At 32.6% G+C, this 22,120-nt stretch overlaps 2 protein-coding genes across 2 annotated transcripts; one reads left to right on the forward strand and one right to left on the reverse strand.

Annotated features, from left to right (window-relative positions):
- Positions 1–228: 228 nt before the first annotated feature.
- Positions 229–2,596, reverse strand: LOC124914716 (protein Brevis radix-like 4). The gene is made up of 5 exons (XM_047455316.1): positions 2,267–2,596; positions 1,662–2,056; positions 977–1,118; positions 574–908; positions 229–491 (listed from the first exon to the last, which is right to left on the reverse strand). Exons 1-5 carry the CDS (start codon positions 2,384–2,386, stop codon positions 413–415), a joined length of 1,071 nt encoding a protein of 356 aa, XP_047311272.1. The 5' UTR covers positions 2,387–2,596; the 3' UTR covers positions 229–412.
- A 9,685-nt stretch (positions 2,597–12,281) lies between these two features.
- On the forward strand, positions 12,282–14,552 carry LOC124914572 (PHD finger protein ALFIN-LIKE 4-like). The gene is made up of 5 exons (XM_047455152.1): positions 12,282–12,617; positions 12,718–12,750; positions 12,882–13,110; positions 13,381–13,513; positions 14,048–14,552. The coding sequence occupies exons 1-5, from the start codon at positions 12,521–12,523 to the stop codon at positions 14,312–14,314; spliced, it is 759 nt and encodes a 252-aa protein (XP_047311108.1). The 5' UTR covers positions 12,282–12,520; the 3' UTR covers positions 14,315–14,552.
- The last annotated feature ends 7,568 nt before the right edge of the window (positions 14,553–22,120 follow it).

Genomic DNA, 22,120 nt, shown 5'->3' on the forward strand with positions numbered 1-22,120 from the left:
AATTTAGAAATTAAAATGGTAAGTCGATGATATCAAACAACCTACCAAAAAAAAACAAATTTTAAAGAGAACTAAAATAAAACAAGTAGGCATTATTGTTTTAAAGCCTAACATATTTTTGACTTCATATTGTACTTTTACTGTTTTACATCAAACTTATTTACTATGTGAACACCAATACTTAAAAATAAGAAATTATAATTACTCACCAACATGAGACATACTTAATATAACAAAAAAAAAAACTTATTTAGCACTTTGAATATAATTCATCAATAGTTATATATAGAACAAATAATAATGTTTTCAATAAATATATATTATGGTTTGCAAATGATCAAAATTTGCATGAATAAGAAGATAAGATAATGAAGGCACCACCTGTAACTGGTAAGTCCATGAACTTCACAAATCACAAGTATTGCTTGTGCACTCTAGCTCTGTTCTCTTCCCACCACAATCTAGCATGAATCTCCCCAAATTTCTCGCGGCTGCAATTGTTCACAACTCGCAAAAATCATTGAATAACGATTTCATAGTCGAAAGAATTAGGTTGGATTGAGTTTTACTAACCTGAAACGAACGCGTTTAAGTTCTCTTTTTCCACCAGGAAGTGGCTTGATAGTTAGATATACCCCAGGTTCATCTTCTTCAACCCATTCTGTTTCAAGATCACTTACAGTACTGATTGATACCTCACCATACCTATCTGCCTCTCTTGATGATGAACAAGTACTTGTCATGGATGCATCTAAAGATGATGATGATATGTCTGTCTTGGTTCCACTAATGCTCGATATTTTTGGTGATGAAGATGTTTGAGACTCAACAAAATGATTCTCAAATGGGTATGTTTCTTTTGCAATGTATTTGCTTAATAATCCATTAACTGGTTCAATTTTCGAACTCTGAAACATATATATGCATTCATGGTTAGTCATGAATTATTACTGAAAAAGTATTGTTGAGTTCTTACCTCATGATCTTCAGATTTAGGAGGAGGGGTTTGAAGTGGAAAAGCTTGTTTGTTTAACCTTTTGACATTGTAAAGTTCCATTACTTTCTCATTATTATCTGTCCACCATTTTTGAGCTTGCCATTTGTTGAACATCTCTCGACTAATCAATAAGATGACAAAGTCACAAAATCAAATCAGTTTCAAGAACAATGAAAATAGCTTCATTACAGAAAAGAAAATGAGGAACAGCTTGGGCCCATGGAGAAGTTTTATCAAATTCTCCACTTGAACTTTTTCAAAAAAGGGGCTACTAGCCTACTTCATATGGGTTTACTTTTTCTTTATTCTTTTCTTGGTGGGGAACAGAATAACGATTCATCCCCGACAAGAGTCAAAATTTTCAAAGGTCCTTCTTCAGTTATACTGTGGCGCTTGCTGCACCACAGTTGAAAAATCTTGCACGCGAATATCATTTGTTTTCAGATGCAAAAAAATGAAGGGACCCATGATCACCCATCAATCCATCATCATCATCATCCCCACAACAACAATCATGACTGGTGTGCACAATTGTATTGTTACTGTAATTTGTAAATAGCTAACAGAAGAATAAGCAATCAGAAATCAAGATTCAATCCTAATTTGAATCTTATTTGAGAATGATTGATTTTGTGTTTTTGATAATGTGAAAACAAAAGGTTACCTGAATCGAATTCGCTTAAGGTCGTTACCTCCACGCGGCATGGACACAAACGTAATTAGCACACCGGGTTCAACTTGAGCGACCCATTCCTTTGGCTCGTTCTCCTCAACAAACACCACCGGGTCAACTCGACGGCCGCTTGATGAAACGGTTGCCGTTCGCTCACTGCTCCACGCTGAGATTCCTTTCAGCCGCGCCTCCATCTCCTTCCCCCATTGCTTTGAAGAGGAGTTCGAACTCGTAGTTCTCCTATACGACCAGCGAAACCGGTCTGATGACGCCGATAAAGAATCTGAATCGATCAATCCCTTTCCCTGCTGTTGTTGAGCCACCGGTCCCGTGCACGGTGCGCAGCTCCTGTACGATCCTGATGCCTTCAGCGCCATGCCTTTTATCTACGATTTAGAAAACAAATATTTCACTACAATCAAAATGTAGTTCTAGTTCTAGTTCATGAACTAATTAAGAAGACAGCAAATTACGCTACTAGTTTATATCTTCGTTGATCGCAAAAATGCACAGAGACGCTACTGAGCTTATTTCTCAACTATGCATGAAAGCGATAAAGTAAATGCGATTGTTGAGAGGAAGAAGAGATGATTAACCTGAGAAGTGAGGGATTTAACAGTTTGCTTGTTATCTGGAATCCCGTTCTGATCCAATTCTTCAGGAAGAGTATGCGATTCATCGCCTGACTGCTTCGAACGAGCAATACAAGTCAACATTTCCAGTTATCGTGCACGAACTTATGGATGAAAAATGGACGTTTCTACAAGCTCAAAACAGAATCGAAGCTAGAGATTTTCAGCAGCGGCACCATTTCTTATCTAAAGCTTCATGTATATATGAAGAACATGGTGGGAGAGAGATGAAGAAGAGAAGAGGAGAGAGAGAGGAAGCTCAGGTCCATTAGGTTCTTCTTGAGGCAAATGCTTGTTGGTTTGTCTGTCCTTAAATTCCGGGGCTTTTTCAAAGATGTTGTTATTTTATTATTCTTTATTATACTACTTATTTCATTCAAATTCACACTAATTTATTCATTAAAAATACTTTAACAACTTACAAAAATAAATAAAATTTTGTTTATAAAATTAGTCAATTGTTTCTACCTATTCTGTTATAACCCTAAAATATTATGAAATGTTCTCGTAACATTAGTCTCTCCATCAACATTTGTTCGCACACGAACAATCTGATTGAAAGAAGTTGTGTCTCTCACTGTCAACATAAACTTAGGGTACTTTGTCATTAACCATGACTTTTCTTCCCAACTAACATTATCATCTGAAGCGTTAGACGACCTGGTCAGGAATTATCCAATACTAAATACATCCTTCCAAACAACTCTCTCATCTATAATTGTCACCAGTTCTACAACTACAATGTTGTCCTCTTGTAGGATAGGAATATGGGGATTGGCTATTGCATTTCCCATCTTTTTCTTGAGCTAAGAGACGTGAATGACATTGTGCATCTTTGCTATAGACGGAACATCAATCTTGTAAACCACATTCCCCACTCGTTCTATTATTTGAAAGAGTCCATAGAACTTAGGACTGAGTTTATGCATTTTTTCTCTCATTGAAGATTGTCTGTACGGTTGTAACTTTACAAACTCCCAATCCTCCACTTGGTAACATAGTCTACCCTACTCTTGTCTAATTGATGCTTCATCCGATGTTGTGCATGTTGCAAATGAAACTTCAAACTTTTCAATGTCTTTTCCCTTGCCGACAAACTACAGTCCACTGCCTTGATCCTTGAGTCCCCTGCTAAGTATGGATGATGAACTGCTGCTAAGTGGAAGTTTGTATTATACCACCATTTAGTTAAAGGAAGCCACTTTACTACCCATGACTTAGGTTTTGACCTGCCATACATCGCAAATAAGTTTTCAGGCTTTGATTAATCACTTTTGTCTGCCCATCGGTTTGTGGGTGATATGTTGATGACATTGTTTGTTCAATACTTTGCAATTTACACAGTTCTTTCCAAAAAGTACTAACAAATAATGTGTCCTATCACTTAAAACGGTTAGTGGCATTCCATGTAAACGAAATATATGATCCATGAACAATTGAGCAAAATCACTAGTAGAAAATGAGTGTTTCAACCCAACAAAATGAGTCATCTTTGAGAGTCTGTTCACCACTACAAAATAACAGAATAACCATTGGCTTTATGCAAACATTCAATGAAGTCCATGGAAATATCACTCCAAATTGATGTAGAATAGCCAAAGGTTGCAGTAACCCTTTATACCCTTAATTCTTCCATTTCTGCTGACAAACCGCACACTTTCTCACAAATTCTCTAACATCTTGTTTCATTCCTCTCCAAAAATACGTTGGACGCACTTTCTGATATGTGACCATCACTCCTGAATGTTCCATACTGTTGAATTATACATTGTTGAAATAACATAAGTTCACAAATCTTTATCACAACCCACCACCAAACGCCCTTCTTTACGCAGTTAACCTTTGATGAAGGAAAACACTTTTACCCCTAACGGATTTGTCCCCAAGGTCGAAACGATCTTCTTCAAATTTAAATCTTGATTCCACGATTTCTCAATTTTTTCATTAAAACTAATGAAAATTCTGAGAGCAATATCACTCTTCTGAAAGTCTCAATAATGCATTGACTGCCAGATTCTCTTTACCCTTCTTATATTGTACTAAAAATTGAATCCCACCAATTTGTATAACTACTTCTCCTGACTTGGGTGTTTAATTTTCTGCTCTATTAGATGTTTAAGAGATTCGTGATCAATTTTAATCACGAATTAACTTAAACTGTAACTAAATCCTCCATTTCTTAATCGCATGTAACACTGTCAACATCTTTCGTTCATATGTTGATGAGGCTTGATGTCTTGGCCCTAACCCTTTACTGATGAATGCAATAGGATGTCTCTACTGTATTAAAAAGACCCCACCCCATATTTTACTTGCATCTGTCTCAATGATGAATTCTTCCTCAAAATTTGACAGCTTTAGTATTAGTGGCCTCATTATTACTCATTTCAGCTCATTAAAGGAATTTGTCGCTGCCTCATTTCATTCAAACTTGTTTTTTTCAACATAACTATCAATGGGATCACAATGGATCCATAATTTTTTATGAACATTCTATAATAACCTATGAGTCCCAAAAAACCCTTAATTGTTTCAGATTACTCGGTTGTGGCCACGATTCAATTGCTGCGATTTTAGACATGTCCATAGCCACCCTTTTGTGAAATCACATGGCCCAAATAGTTAATCTCCTGACAAGCAAAAATACATTTTAAATACTTCAAAACTAACCGTTGTTGTTTTAATAATTCAAAAACCAACCTCAAATATTTCACATGTTCGTTCAAATTCTTGCTGTAGATTAAAATGTCATTAAAAAGACTAAGACAAACTTCCTTATGTGAGGTTTTAAAATTTCATTCATCATCCTTTGAAATGTCGAAGGGGCATTGATTAACTCAAATGGAATTACTACAAATTCATAATTCCCCTCATGAGTTTTAAATGCAATTTAATAAATATCACTTTCATCCATTCTCACTTGATGATAACCCGAACGCAGATCCAGTTTTGAAAAAATATAGCTACCATGTAATTCATCCATCAACTTTTCAATTAAAGGAATTGAAAATTTATCTTTAATGGTTACCTTGTTTAATCTTCGATAAGCAATACATAATCTCCAGCTCTGATCCTTCTTCTTGACAAGTACCACCGGGAAAGAAAATGGGCTATAATTTTTTCTAATCACCCTTGCCTCCAACATTTCATTTATCATGCCTATCATTTTGTCTTTTTAAAGAGTATGATATTTGTAAGGTCTCAAGCTTACGATCTGTGCTCTTTCCTTTAAACAAATTCGATGATCATAATTTCTATTAGGAGGTAGACCGGTTGGCTCTTGAAACAAGTCGCTAAACTCATAAAGTTGATCCCTTATCTGGTTCTCCATTACCGTCTTGGGTAAAAAAATTAGAAATAAGAATAGTTATGTATCATTATCTTCTTGACTTTTAATACTCATCATAGTCACCTTTTCTCATTTTTTGATTATAGTGCTCAAGGTTCTTCCCTCTAGCATTTCCACTTTTTTTTGTTAGTATGACCTTGTAATTTCACCATTCTTCTTTATTGTTGGAATGACATTACCAACCCATTAAAGTCTCAGTTTAAGTTACCCAAAGAAGACAGTAATTTCATTCCCAAAATGATATCATATTTTGGTACGGACATCAATCTTGCATTAATTACAAAATCCACACCCTAGGAAGACCACTTCAGACCCCGACATTCACTACTACTTATTAATTGACGTACGTTCGCCACTGTCACAGTTAACGGTCGTGTATGAGATTTAACAAAATCAGTTCCACGAATTGCCTTATGATTCACAAAATTATGTGTGATGTTTGAATCTACCAACACATATACAGTGTTCTTACCCACACTACCTTTGATCTTCATTGTCTCAAATGTGGTAGCTCCTTCTAGGTTCAATGTCAATGATACTACTGTTATTTCTTCTATCTCCGTTCGATCGATATCATCTATTTGACTTTCAGGTTCTATCAATTCAATACTTATAACCATAGGCCCGGACTTACATCTATGCCCATATTCCCACTTTCTTCACAATAGAAACATTGATTCTACTTTCTTCTCTCATCTAGAGTTTTCTGGTCGATATTAAACCTTTGGGAACTCTAATTATTGACTGTTGGTTTCAGCAATGTTCCATTATTAACAGTACTAGTAGAAGTACTCGTACCTGATCGATTATAGCCTCTAGAGTAGTTGCTTCTGCTATCAAATGCAGGTTGCTTAGGATTAAGTAGTAGTGGACTCCTTTTATTTGCTAGATAGTCCCTTCGTACCAACGAATCACACACTGCCTCTTGCAATTTAATATGTGTCCTCTTTTGCAGTTTAGCTATTTCTATAGCCTCCGATAATGACCCCAGTTTTTGAATTCTGATTGGATTTGCAATCTCCTCTTTAATCCGTTTAAATATATTTTAATTGAGTATTCTCCTATAAGGTGTGGTAACTTGTAAATGACATTCAAGTATTCCTTATCAAATTCCTTAATCGACGCCAACTACATAAGATCTTTCCATTCATCTAACGGATCATCAAATTCACTTGGGCCAAACTCTTTTAGTACCAACGTCTTTAACTCCTGCCAAGTCATATCTCTTCTCGATAGTCTGTGTTGTAGATGTGAACTAAACCAACATCGGGCTCGCCCATTTAAGTGTGCACAAACATATTCTAGCTTTGATTTTTCTAACGTGTGATCCACCTCAAAGAATATATCTATTTCATGTATCCAGTCATCTATCTCTTCACCATTAAATTTCGGGAAATCCATTTTTGACAGTCTTGTCGGTGGATGATACATATAATCACATGACTCCCTTTCTTCAGGTTGTTCACCTTGATGTCTTTGGTGAGATGACACGTGGCAGTATAGGGATATATATAAAACTGTAACTCCGAGAAATCTCTAGTCCGTAGCTTAGTACGTATCAGATGACACGTGGAAATATGGGGCATCTGAGATGGCTCGAGGTTCGATGTGTTTCAATATTGGTTTGCGTGCCAAACATCTTTTTAAAATAAAACATTTATTTTTAAAGATTTTGACAGTACCGGGTTATTTTTGAAATTAATAATATATAAATAATTGATTTTATTCAAATTTTAATAATCCGGGGATTAAATGATGATTTAATTAAAGCCCAATTTAAATTAATCAAACATAATTAATTTAATAAAATTAATTAAACATAATTAATTTAATAAAATATTATTTATTTGAAAACAGAGTCGCCAAATAGTTTTAGAAAAATCAGTAAAATGTACATATATAAACGTATTTATACTAGAGTTTCTATAAGGGGTTTATTATTTGGTTACGCTCGGTAAAGGACTTTCGCGCAATGTCCTCCGCACCCGTTGAAGACGTTTTATTTTTAAAAAAAATTGGCTATCAAAAGATTTATTTATAACATTTATTTTCTTTAATTAGTAGTCTGGGGTCCTAAACAAGGATAAGTTTAGATTACGTAAATAATTGTACAAAATTATTTAGAAGTGCATATCTACGATTGCACGTATCTAAGATTGAGTACAAGACCTAAAAATATCAGAAAAAGCATTAGAATTTAAAAATAAATTCCAAATGGGGGCTTAGTCAAAATATTTGTTTGGGAAATATCTCAAAAATATTTAAAAATCAGTTTCTCACATTTCGAGATTATTTGAAAATAGATTGGAGTTCCAAAATTATAAAAATAATTTTGGATTTTGAAAAGTGGAACCAAACAGGGACCGGAGTCCTAGGGCTTGGGTCCATTTTTACCGGTCTAGGCTCAAATGGGCTCGGTCTAGACTAAGAGTGGTTTGGATCAGGGATCGGAACACTCGGTCAAGGGACTAGAGGGTTCGGCCCTAGGGTTTGGGAGGCTCGGTCTTGAACTCGAATTGTTTGGTCCTAAGTTAGAATCCTCGGTCGGGTTTCTTGGTCCTTGCTCAAGAACATCGGTCATATGGCTCAGTCCTAACTCAAGAACACCGGTCATTAGTCTCAATCCTAGGTCAATTTTCTTGGTCCTACAAGACTCGGTCCAAGAGAACTGAGTGTTTGTCATTTGGTATGAAGATTGCAGGTTTGTATCTTTTGATACAAATAATGAAAACATGATTTGTAAGTTGTTAACAACTCATATGAATATAGGGATCATAATCCATAACCCTAAACACGATCAATCGAGTTTCAAGATGATTAATTTCTCAACCCGATTTCTAGGTCAAGAATTATGAACTTTTTATTTAGGTCATCTCATGACCTAATACTTGTTCCAACAGATTTAAAATGATGTTTATAGTTGAACACAACCAAAACAAGAACATCAACCAAGCTATGTAACCATTTTTAAAACTGAAATTTAATTTTTTTTAAATTTTAGTTGGATCAAACATGATCGGGATTATTGTTTTATGATTTAAAAATCATCGTAACATGTTTACAAACATGTTAGACAACTATTTGAATTAAAATTCGAGCTTAAAAGCTCAAGAACATGAAATTCGAAAATTCTAGATTTTTCAATTGATTTTGGGTTTTTTCTATTAAGGATTTGATGAAATCTCTTTCGATAGAAAGCTTGGAAATCATTTTAAGATCAATTTCGACTATACAAAGCACGAAATTGACCATGAAATAAGTTCAACCCGATTGAAATTAAAAAAACTCAATTCTTAATCACAATTCGAATTTTAACAAGTTTGAAAGTTTACTATTGATTGGAGAACACTTCAATGACTTCATGGAAACTTTTTAGAACTCTAGATCTAAGTTGGGATCGCTGGAATGATTTCTTCAAAAATCAGTTGTCGGAGCTTCGTTGGAGATCTTCGTATAGGGTGTGATTGTGAGATTTTCTTGGATGATTTGGAAGATGAACACCTAGAGAGTATTTATACTCAATCTAGGTTGGTTATTGAAGTCGAATTCGTATTGAATTTGGCTTCCGAAGTTCTCCTTCCCCGTTTATGTTTTGTCTTCACCATCCCATTTTAGGATAAGATTTGAAATCTTATCTTAGGGGTAATGATGGTGAGGGAGAGAAGTACACGAGGAAAAAATATGAGAGGATAAGGACTGAAGATGGCGAAGATAGAACTTCTAAAAGGTTGTTGGCGTCGGGTGCTGATCTCTAGCGTTCGCGATTTTTAAACAGAGAAAGAGAACAAAATGACATTGTTTCATTTAAATGAAACGCGCCGTTGCGTTCTGTCCATCGCTAGGCGTTTCGTTTGGTGTTTGGGCTAACGGGGCTAACATCCCGTTAGTTGTTCTGGTGTGGACAAGGGCGCTCGCTTCCTTTGTTACATTTGGATGCGTGGAAGCGTTTGAGGCGTTGGATGATGCCCAGTCACTCATTTGATGACCACGAATTCTGCTGTAACATTTAAACATAATTTCTGCCACACATTATCATTAGTTTATATTTTTAATAAAATGGTTACTTGAATCGAATTTTTAACCATTTTTTGCGTTTTTCTTCACTATATTAATACACAAAAATATTTTTGACAACATAATAAAAATTATGTTCATTTATTTTATTTTTGGGTATTTTGAGGTATTTATTTAATTGTTTTAAGACATAAATTATAAATAATTTATGTTTAAAATCATAATTAAATTATTTAAACCTCTTTTTGGGTTTAGTTTGGGTAAAATAAATACAATATTTTAACCTCAAATCTAATATAATTTTGTTATTTTTAATTGTTCTAATTATAGTTTAATTATCCCAATAATTAATGTTAATTTACTTTTAATCTCCACCCGATTATTTTGAATTTAAAAATTCAAAATATTATTTTAATATTATTGTAAAATTAATAATATTATTATAAATTGGGTACGTCAAATTTCATGTTTACAAAAATTAACCTGATATTCTTTTTTATTAAAGTTAAGCTATAACTTGAAAGAAAAAAAATAGATAAAATTTTAAATATAAAAGATAATTTTTGTAATTAGTTAGAATTTTTTTCAAACTCTCTTCTAAGAAGATTTTACTCTTTAAGTCATATAAATATATAATCACTAATAGTGTATGTTCTTAATATGAATGTGTGTTGATTTGGATGATTATTTGTACAACTTGATATGTGATCGATTTATTATAATTTATAGTTATATGAACATTATTAAATATTAGAACTATGATGATAAGTTTTTTTTTAATATAAAATGTATTTTATTGTTATCGATTTATTTTATTCATAATAAAACACACCAATTATGTAATATATAAATAATAAGATTACATTATATTTGCACACCTCTGGTATAACATACTAAGATACAAAATATGGCGATTCAACTTATTAACCTTAATCATCCTTATGAACAAAATCATTATAATAAAATAATTTAACTAAATAACTTTTAATGCAAACATTTGTTCACAAGAGTGAACCAAGTCTTACATTTGGAGCATGTTTGATATTGTATTATTTAAGATGTTTAATGAAGCAACAATTCTTTTTGAAATTATATTAATTAAATTAAAATATATACATTTTAAAATAAAATAAATACATTTTGATATTTTAATTAATAGATTGAATAATTTAATTTTGAAAAAAACATGTGATGTGATAAAGGGTATTTCAAAATAAGTGTTTTTGGAAACTTTTAATAATAATTATATAAAAAAATAAAATAAATCATTTTTATATTTTAATAAATATTGTTTTGTAATTAATTGTGAAAAAATATATGATGCAATAAAGGATATTTGAAAATATGTGATGTAATTTTTGTTGGAATATACATATTTTAATATAAAAAAGCTAACCTAACAACTTAAACAACTTAAAGCCATGACTTTAATTCAAAATCTTTTTTCAAATTTTTTGCTTGGTCAACAAAATTTATTTGGCAAAATCTTTTATCATTTTTCAAAATATTATTAAAATAAATAAATATTTTTATTCTTACCCCAAAATACATTTCACCTAATTAAAATTATCTTTATTTTTTACTTTTAAAAAGTAATTATAAAAAATCATATTTTATAGTAAAATATCACTTAAAAAAAATACTTTTATTTAATATGAAAGAAGCTCTTACTTCAAAATGCAAATAATCAAAGTCAAATAAAACATGGGATTTGTTTGATATGAATTATTTAAAATCAAACATTAAATAGTATGTGATTTAAATTTAAATTTAAAATAATAAAATGTTATTTATTTTAATATATATATATATATATATTCATATTTTTATTCAAATAACTTACATTAAATAGTGTTATTTATATATAAAAACATGTTTAACAATAATTAAAATCCATAATGTTAGAACCATTTATAAAAAAAAACATTAAGCAAACAAAGTAATTCAATTAGTCATCTCATCTGTAAAAAAAACTAGTATTACACTCTTAAATATTTTCTTTATAGACATTTATAAGTTGGACCATTACAAAAATTCCAACAAAAAAAAAAAATTAGAATTTAGGTGGAATTGAAGAAATTTGCGTTGTACTAAAACAAAAAAAATGACAAATTATGGATAAAACGAGTTGATAATATAAATTTTATTTTTGTTAAAAATTAGAGGTCAAAATAGTGAATAAAATTGAAAATACTAAAAAATTAAGAAGTTAGGTCACATTCTTGTCCTATAAAATAAATTAAATTTCGCCCACATCAACCATAACCAATAAATTTCTCTATAAACCAAACCGCGTTAAATATGTGCAACACCAATAGATTATAATTAAGTTCCATTTTAAAATATAATCTTAACTACAATCAATTAATTCTCTTATATAGATTTGATATTTATAGTTATTCTATTATTTATAAAATAGTTGATTTGTTTCTAAAAATTACAATATTAATATTCTAAAATAAATATATACAAAAATAGTATGTATTTAATAAAAGAATGAAATTATGATTATGAATAATGAAAACCCAATAAAACCCATAAGGCCCACATAAGAAATAGTCCGGTTTGGAAGGGGACGGAGAAATGAAAATTCAGAAAACCATTTGAAGTCCGCCATTGACTGACTGACTGAAAAAAAAGATTTCATTTCTCACTCATCTTCTTCATCATCATCATCATCAACACCATTTCTCCGCGGTTCTTCCTCTCTCACTTAAGCAAAATCTTCAAAACCAAAACCTGAAGAATCAAACCTACACAATTCCCCCCTTTCTACCGCCGATTCTTCGTTTCTATCGATTCCGTATCGTCTTTTCAACAACGACTGCTCGACCTCTTTGTATGCAGCATCAGCCATGGACGGAGCAAATCAACGTAACCCTCGCTCTGTAGAAGATGTTTTCAAGGACTTCAAAGGTCGTCGTGCTGGCTTGATCAAAGCCCTTACCACAGGTATTATTATAATTGTTATGTTAGATGTTTTTGAACAAATAATCCTCGTACATTCTGATTCTTTCTTTTGATTACGAGTTTTTTCTTGTTTGTTTCACAGATGTGGAAGATTTCTTTCAACAGTGCGATCCTGGTCAGTAGTTAGGGTTTATTTTTCTTGTTTGTTTGTTTGTACGATTGTGAAGTTTGCATTCGTGTTTCTTGTTTTCTTTAAACTTCAATCTCTGATTGTGGCTATTTTTGAATGACATTTACTGATTGTAGAGAAGGAGAACCTTTGTCTGTATGCATTGCCTAGTGAGCAGTGGGAAGTTAATTTACCTGCAGAAGAAGTGCCTCCTGAGCTTCCTGAACCTGCACTAGGCATTAATTTTGCAAGGGATGGAATGCTGGAAAAGGATTGGTTGGCTCTTGTTTCTGTTCACAGTGATTCTTGGTTACTTGCTGTGGCCTTCTACTTTGGTGCTAGATTTGGCTTTGACAAATCTGACAGGTATCTCTAATTCTCATCTATTTGGTTCACATTTCAGAGTTCTTAATGAGGCTGATTCATGTTGTTGGTGTTCATTGTTTTGCTATTCATAAATAACCCTTTGCCAATAATTCAAGATCATCATAGGATTCAGTTTCATTTATCTTGTTTTGCTGACAATTTTTACATCATACATGGAGGAAGAGAATTAGCATGTCATTGATTCTTTGTTTGATTGAATTGCATGTCATATTGCTAACATATGTCTTACGAAAACTCATGGTGATGTAGGAAACGACTCTTCACTATGATCAATGATCTTCCAACAGTATTTGAAGTTGTGACTGGAACTACAAAGAATCAAGTGAAGGACAAGTCAACAGTGTCCAACCATAGCAGCAACAAAAAACCCAGCGTGAAAGTGGTAAAGAAAATGCTATAAATTTGTCTTACATGTTTGTTGGATACTGTTCATGCTATCACTTTGGTTAAACTAAGTGATTAAGCTTCTTCATATTTTAAATAAGCCTATTACTTTGGGTACAAATCAGTTGATTATGCTGGTTTATAACTTTTATTTCTCTTGCATTGACATATGCACCAAACTCTATCAGTTTGTCTGAATTCTGAAATAATGGTATTGAACTTATTTGGAAGTGATTTCTTTTTTGTTTGGTTTGGAGATTATTTCCTGGTTTGAAATTAATGTAATTTTTGTTTCATTTAGTTAGTATAAAGATTATTTTCTAGCTTGTGATCATCCAAACCCAGATTTTTACCGATCATAATCTAGTTGAAAATTTTGCATACCAAAACAGCCCAATTTATACCGAATAACAGGATTGAGCTTTCTCCACTTTTTTTCCTTATTTTTTTTTAACGATCTCTTTAACCTTCCTTGTTCATGGCAACATATTTGCCTTGTTAACTTAAATCACAAATGATCTTATAAATCCAGACAAAAATCACAAAGCCTCCAAAGGAGGAGGAAGAAGAGGAGGAGGATGATCTGGGATTCGAGGATGAGGAAGAGGATGAAGATCATGGAGATACCTTGTGTGGGGCATGTGGTGATAACTATGCATCGGACGAATTCTGGATCTGTTGTGATATATGCGAGAGGTGGTTTCATGGAAAGTGTGTGAAGATCACTCCAGCCAGGGCTGAACACATCAAGCACTATAAATGCCCGTCTTGCAGCAACCACAAGAGAGCTAGGCCTTGAAATCGTTGAAATTTCTCTCGGTAATCAGTTATTCAGAGTTAGGTAACTGTTGAAATTGGTGGTCAGGTTTTCAAAAATTGTGGATTTGGTAAATTTTTAGCATTTTATTACATGAATTGATTGTCTTTAGATTTGAGTTACCTTACTGGAGTTTTTTTTTTTTTTTTTCTGGAAGTAGAAACAAATACTTATATGATTTGGGTTGGTCTTTAGAGGCTTAGCAATGCTTCATTTGAAATACTTTTTTACCTTTTTGTTTATTTGATTTGATTTCAGATTTAGATATAAAATTATAATCAAAATTTTGAATGTTGATTGTTTGTTCTAGGAACCTTCCAAACCTGGGCTGTTGGTTCTTGACCAGTCATTCAGACAGATACCCATAAATGTGTCTCCTTCAAATTTGGGTCTATTTGAAAATATATTTATGAATACATGTTCAAGTTATGTTTATTTAAAATTAACATCCTGATTAGATGTTTACAGGAAAATTTTATTGTTTAAATTGAGTTGCTGTAAGATCTGGCATTTTGTTGTCTTGTTTTCTAAGTGAAACTAAATATACAGCTTGAGAGAAAGAAAGAGAATACATGATTCATGAGAAAACTAGGCAGCAATCAAACCATCACAAGAGAATTTGGAAAGCCTAAAGAGAAAGAACACCAAGACTTGCTACTTTGCCCAATTACATTGCGAAAATCTCGAGAGCAATCAAACTAACACAAATTAATTTGAAATCCCTGAATAGAAGAACAGTCCAATTACCTGAATCGAGAAATTCTCGAGATGAAACTAGCCCTTTAGAGCAATTGAACTTGTTCACAATTCTGTCAAATTACCTGAATTGAGAAAATCTCGAGATCAAACTAGCACAACCACAAATGAATTTGGAAACCCTAAATAGAAAAACACCATGATAGCAATCAAATTACCTTGAGTACAAATTAATTCGAAAACCCTAAATAGAAAAACCGTAAGAGCAATCAAATTACTTGAATCGAGAAAATCTCGACAGTAATCAAACTAGCACAAATGAATTTGGAAATCCTAAAGAAGAAAAAAACACGCTGAGAGCAATCTTACTTGCGCGCGATTCTGTCCAATTTGAAGACCCTAAAAAGAAAAACACGATAAGAGCAATCTTAATTGCTTGCGATTCTGTCCAATTTAGAAACCCTAAAGAAAAAAACACGATGAGATTTCGATTCTGCCCGATTACCTGTATCGAGAAAATCACATAGAGCAATCAAATCAACACAAATGAATTTAAAATCTCGAGAAAGAACACCACAAGAACTCAACCTTGCTCGCGATTATGCCCAATTACATGAATCGAGAAGATCTATAAAACAATAAAACTAGTACAAATGAATTTGAAAGCCCTAAAGAGAAAGAACACCACGAGAACAAACTTCGAAAATATTTCCCTTAAATAAAAACAATAAATCTTTAAAACTATAAGAACACACCTTCTCGTTGTTTCCTTTGCACGATTGCTATCCTACAAAAATTCTCTTCACATTTCTTTATTCAACAAACACAACCACCAATACTTATTTTTATTTATTTTTTACTGTGAAATTAAAATTTATCGGTCAACCAACCAGTCAACCAAATTAGATATAAATTAATCTTAAACAAGATGCAAAGGGTTGAAACTAAACAAATTCAATCAATAGTACTAATTGCCTCAAATTAGATCTAAAAATTGTATAATTTTTTAATAAGATTTCTATATTTTTCAGATCTGAAACCTCAATAACAAAAACTAAACGAAATAAAAACAAATCTAAAAAAATATTTGTTAGATCTGAAAATTTAACCCAAAAAAAAAGGATAGATCTGATAAATTTCTATAAATAATTAAGATCCATATCAATCTTGTAAGAGAAAGCAAAACAAAAAAAATGATAATAAAAAAAAACAATAATAAATAATGAAATCTAAACAAGAGTAAAATAATAGTTGTGTAAAAAGTTTGTCAAAAGTGATTTAAATAGAGAAAAGTATGCCATCAATTAAGAATGATAAAAAAAAGGCCCATTTATTTTTTAATTAAAAAAATTAGCACTACTTGACCAATTTCAAAAAGTATTGTCTAACCTTACCATATTCATATTAAGTATAATACTTTAATTGTCTATTATAAGATACAAATATATTTTGATATTAAAGTTATCTCAACAACTTTTAAGGATATAAATTATGTCCAAAAAAGTTATAATGTTAGACATAATTATCTTAATCATTTGGATTGATATCTTTGACATTTTTTTTAATTATAATGAGTCTGCCATAACTTAATTTTTTTAATTGATGATTTGTTATTTTTAACATAACTTTTTATAAAATTATTAAAATATTAATTTTAAAAATCAAACCGTGTTTTAACTTAATTTTTTTTTTTAAGTGATAACCGAATTCGTAATTTTTTTTTTTTTATTCTTCTCACACTTAAATTAACTAATGGGTCATAATGATTTTTGATTCATTTCATATTGAATAGAAGAAGTTAAAGATATGTCATTTTATGGGAAATATTAGGTTCCATTTGTGGTGGTCAAAGAAGCATTGCTTGGGCAGTGGGAAAAGGCTATTGAAATTCATCCTGGAAGTGTTCTTCCAAGAATGATGGAACTGAAGGACAGGTTGGGTAATTTGGTTGAGATTGGAATCCAATATGAGTGGAGACCCACCACTCCATTCAGAAATGTCTAAGGGAAATGGCTAGAAATATTCAGGCAGAAAGTTCAGAAATGCCAAGGAATCAAGGAAGAAGTCAGAGAAGGGATACTGCAGGACAGAATATTGCTATGGTCAATATGATGGAAAATGATAAACAGGAAGTCAGTGTGAGATTGGGGCTGAAATGTAAGGGCAGGTTGATAGTACACAGGAAGTTAATGAGATTGAGGCTGGAAGGGAATGACAGATTGGTAGTATGCAGGAAATCAGTGAGGTTGGGCTGGAAAGTGGGTTGATAGCGGAGGATGTAATGCAGGAGAATGATAGTAAGAAGGATGAACAGGAAACTGGGGATAAAGAGAAGACCAAAGATGTGATTCTGGAGGTCAGTAACAGTCACGGAAGAAGGCACTGATCATGATAATGACTTGAGGTCTGGTCAGGATATAAGCCAGGAGCAGGAGGAAAATGAACCGGAGGATGGCAGTAGCTGGCCAACAACACAGTCTAATTCAGAAGGTATAATACAATCAGTGGCAATGGGGAATGGTCAGGAAAAGGTTATGGTTGGAAAGGTAAGTGTTGGGATAAATCAGGAAGTAAATAAACAAGCTCGAAAAAGGGACAGTGAGATGGGTCTAATTCAGCAAAAATCAAGGGGAAGGGAAAGAAGATGAAAGTCAGAAGTAAGAATGAATTTCAGGAATACAACTTGTTTAATCATTTATGAACATCGCTACATGGAATATAAGGGGACTAAATGATCCTTTGAAGTGCAAAGAAGTCAGAAGGATGATTAGCAGGAACAATGTGGCTATAATGGGTGTGTTGGAAACTAAAGTTAAAAGCAACAATATGGATCAAATTGGGGAGCTTTGTTGGGAAAGAGACTGGAAGTTTGTTCATAATTCAAATTCAAGAACGGGTAGGATTTGTGTTGCATGGAACACAGGATTGACTGATGTGAAGTTGCTGCACATGGAAGACCAGAGGGGATAGAAGACAGCTATGAAAAATTTAAGAGAATACTGGACGGGGTGTGGTCAAAATAGATAAGGGGTTCGAATATGTACAAGGTCTGTGAAAAACTCATGCTTCTTAAGTGTCAACTTCAAAGGATGGATAGAAAGCAGTTTAGCAACATCTCAAGAAGGGCTGATACTGCCATATCCAAATTGGAAGAAATACAAAAGGGGTTGGTGAGCAGGAATGGGGTATCAGCTGGTCGAAATGAGGAGAAACAAGCGATGAATGAGTTCAGAACATTGAGTTCTGATGAGGAAAGCTTTGTCAAACAAAAATCAAGGCAAAACTAGCTTTCAGGAATTGGTCTGCTAGAAACATAAGGAATTTTGTGCATAGACTGAAGCGAGATGATGGGGGTGGCTGTAGGGAAGAGGCAGATTCATGAAGTAGCTATTCAATTCTATAAGGGACTGATGGGAACAAAAATGGAGCATCCCAGCTGAATATTCTATACCAGATTGTGGATAAGAGGGTTACATTGAGGATAGTCAAAAGCATATTGAGGTTGTAACTAGAGAGGACATCAAAAGAGCTGTATTTAGCATGGATGATGGTGAGAGTCCGGGTCCGGATGGGTTCAATGCGAATTTCTTCACACAAAACTGGGTTGTTGTTGGGCATGATGTATGTAGAGGGGTGCTGAATTTTTTCAGAATCGAAAATGTTTAAACAATGGAACATGACAATTCTTAATTTGATTCCCAAAAGCAATATTCCTGAGAGAATTCAAGATTTCAGCCCATCTCATACCCATCTTATACTGTAATGTGATTTATAAAATAATTTCAAAAATCATTTCAAGTAGAATTAAACTTGTCACACTAAACTAGTGAGTCTAAGGCAGTCTGCATTCATACCTCAGGTAGATTCATTTCGCATAATATTTTCCTTATGCAGGGACTTTTGAAAGAATACGAAAGGAAGAACATATCTCCGTGCGTTTAAAATTGATATTAAAAAGACTTTTGACTCTATTAGATGAGAAATCATCTGAATTCTTGACTGTTTCTGACTTTCTAGGTATTTTTACAAATTGGGTGATGGAATGTATCACGACCACCACTGACAACATAAATGACATACACGATGGATACTTCAAGAGATAAAATGGAGTTAGGCAGGGAAATCCTCTATCAGCACATTTGTGTGTTCTCATCATGGAGGTATTTGAGAGCATCTTTAAGATGCTCCGAAAGAACCGTTCATGCATCTGCCATCCATATTGCGAGGAGAATGACATACAGATGACTTGTTTATTATGGCTCATGCAGATGTAGACTCCATTAAACCATTAGGAAGACACTAACTTTGTTTTCAAGTGTTACAGGTCCAGTGGCGGACCTACAAGGGGGCCCGGGCCTCCCCCTCCCCCAACCATAAAAGTTTTAAGATATTATATATATATATATATATATATATTTAACAAATAAGACTTTGTCCTGGTTTTGGAGTTGAAATTATCAAACCCTACCTCTCACATTTTCTTTATAATAACCTTACACTATTGATAATAAACTAACACTTTTTTTTAAAAAAACTAATTCATAATTATAGTATTCTAATTTTAAATATAATTTTATTAAAGTAATTATTATTAATATTTTATTTTATACCAATAATATTGGGTAAGATACCATATTTATAATAATACATTTTAGTTAATATATAAATAAGATTTATTTATATAATTTAAAATATAAAGAATTATATATAAAATAATGAAAATCATATAAGATTATTATTTATTTTAAAACTACATTTATATTATAATTATATATATATTTTATTAATTTCAATATAATTAATTAATAATACAAATTACTTATAAAATAAAGATTAAAATAATAATTTATATAAATATAAGGGTAAAATAATAATTTATATAAATATAAAGGTAAAATATTATTTTATATTTTTTTAATTTTAAACTATTACAACAAATAAATGTATTTGTTAGATTTTATTTAGGGGCCTGACAAATATTTATTTTTAGTTATTTATTTTATGTAGGATATAGAATAATGGAGATGTTCTATAAACGAATTTGTACTTCTACATCACATAATCAGTCTGAGCTTTCTCAATCAATTAATGAGCATACTAATGAGTCTAATGTTACTGATCAAATATATATGGTTAGAATATAGCATATCAAAAGATGCATCATTTTGTTTTTAGTGTTATCTTTTTAAGCCTTTAAATAGAGAAAACGTAGATAATACCTTTATAGGAGATGGGTACAAAAATTGGAAAAGGGCATTAGAAAGATTCAATCGACATATGAGAACTTCAAATAGTTGTCATAATGAAGCTAGAATTCAATTTGAATCATTTCAAGATCAAAGACATAGCATGAGAAACGTTTTACGTACACATGGCCGTGATATAGAAATAAATTATTGCACCCGTTTAACGACAATGTTTGATGTAACATGCTTTCTATTGAGGCAATGATTACTTTTTCAAGGACATGATGAGTCAAGTAGTTCATCAAATAAAGGTAATTTTCTTGAATTGATTGATTGGTATAATCAACGTAATGAAGAGATTTTGTCTTCTTTTGTACCGACTCATGGACAAGAATAATTTAGTAATTGTGCTTGTTAGTATTTTGTAATTGTGCTTGTTAGTATTTTTATGTAATTACTGAGTAAAATTTTAATTAAAAAATGCATTTATTTGATCGCCAAAAAATGCTACGTTATTATGTATTTGGCCCCCTCGAGAAAATATTTATGGGTCCGCCACTGTACAGGTCTTACAATCAATGAGGAAAAAAGTTGCGTTCTATGGAGGGGTCAAATGGAGGGGTCAAGGAGGAAACAAAGAGGTTATCTTTGGAGATCTTGGAATACCATTAACATCAAAACAACTTCTGATTGTGCATTGCAAACCGCTTATTGAAAATGTGAAGAATTCAATTACGGGATGGGCAAAGAAGAAGTTATCTTATGCAGGTCGGATTGAGTTGGTGAAAAGAGTTGTCTTGGAAATTATTGCCTATTGGTCTCAACAGATGGTGCTACTAAAGAAGGTCATGAAATAGTTGAATCAACTAATGAGAAATATTATATCATGGAACCAAGGGAGATGAGGCAAGAAAGTTAAGTGGACAGATTTGTGCAAACTGAAGGAGGAAGAAGAATAGACTGAAAAACTGTATTGATTGGAACAAGGCTTTAACATATAAACACTTTTGGGCAATAGAGGAAAAACATATTCGTTGTGGGTGAGATGGGTGCACTCAAGATTCATGAAAAGGAAAGCTAGCATATGGACGTGCAAGATAAATGATGATATGTCTTGGTCTTTAAAGAAGATAATCAAGTTAAAACAAAGTGCTGTAAGACAAATTCAGATTCGGTTTGGTGATGTAAGGGGTACTCTTTTTGACACTATCCATGGTTTGAGGGTCAATCAATCATCACTAAGCAAGAGTTTCAAGGGATTCTTATTAGAAAGGAATGTCAAAGTGCGACGATTAGAGATGTAAATGATGAGATATTGGGCTGTCTTCTGAGGAGAATACCTAAAGGAGAGCGAATACTTGAGCTTAATCAACTTCAGTTTCCACGATAAAAACGACTCACACATATAGGAAGCTGAAGTGGATGGGAAATTGAAAAAAAGCAAGGTATGACAAAGCAAGGGATGACAGATTATTCAAGTAAGGGGCAGATTGTGAGATGGTCTCCCTTAGTTTGGTCTTCCAAGATCATTTCGCGCCACCAATTTATTCTATGGCTTACATCCGTAACTGGCTTTCAACAAGGGACCAGATTAGTTAGTAAATATATGACAATCTCATGTACAAACTGCGTTTTATGTTCAATGGAGGAGAAATTTATAGATCATTTTTTGGTGTTTGTTCTTTTACGGTTAAAATGTAGAAGTGGTTTGTTAATGTTACGGGCTTGCTAAATTTTCCTCTTTATTAGAATCAAATAAAGGAATTAATGCTTGAGAAGGCTAAGGCCAACTCATTTTTCGTTAGTGTCATGAAATGTTATTTTGGGGCGGTTTTGTATCAAATACGGACGGAAAGAAACGCTAGGGCCTTCTCAAGGGCCAAAAGAAGTAAGGAGCAAGTCTAGA

The sequence above is a fragment of the Impatiens glandulifera genome, chromosome 9 (genome assembly GCF_907164915.1).
Source record: "Impatiens glandulifera chromosome 9, dImpGla2.1, whole genome shotgun sequence".
Classification (NCBI taxonomy): Eukaryota; Viridiplantae; Streptophyta; class Magnoliopsida; order Ericales; family Balsaminaceae; genus Impatiens; species Impatiens glandulifera.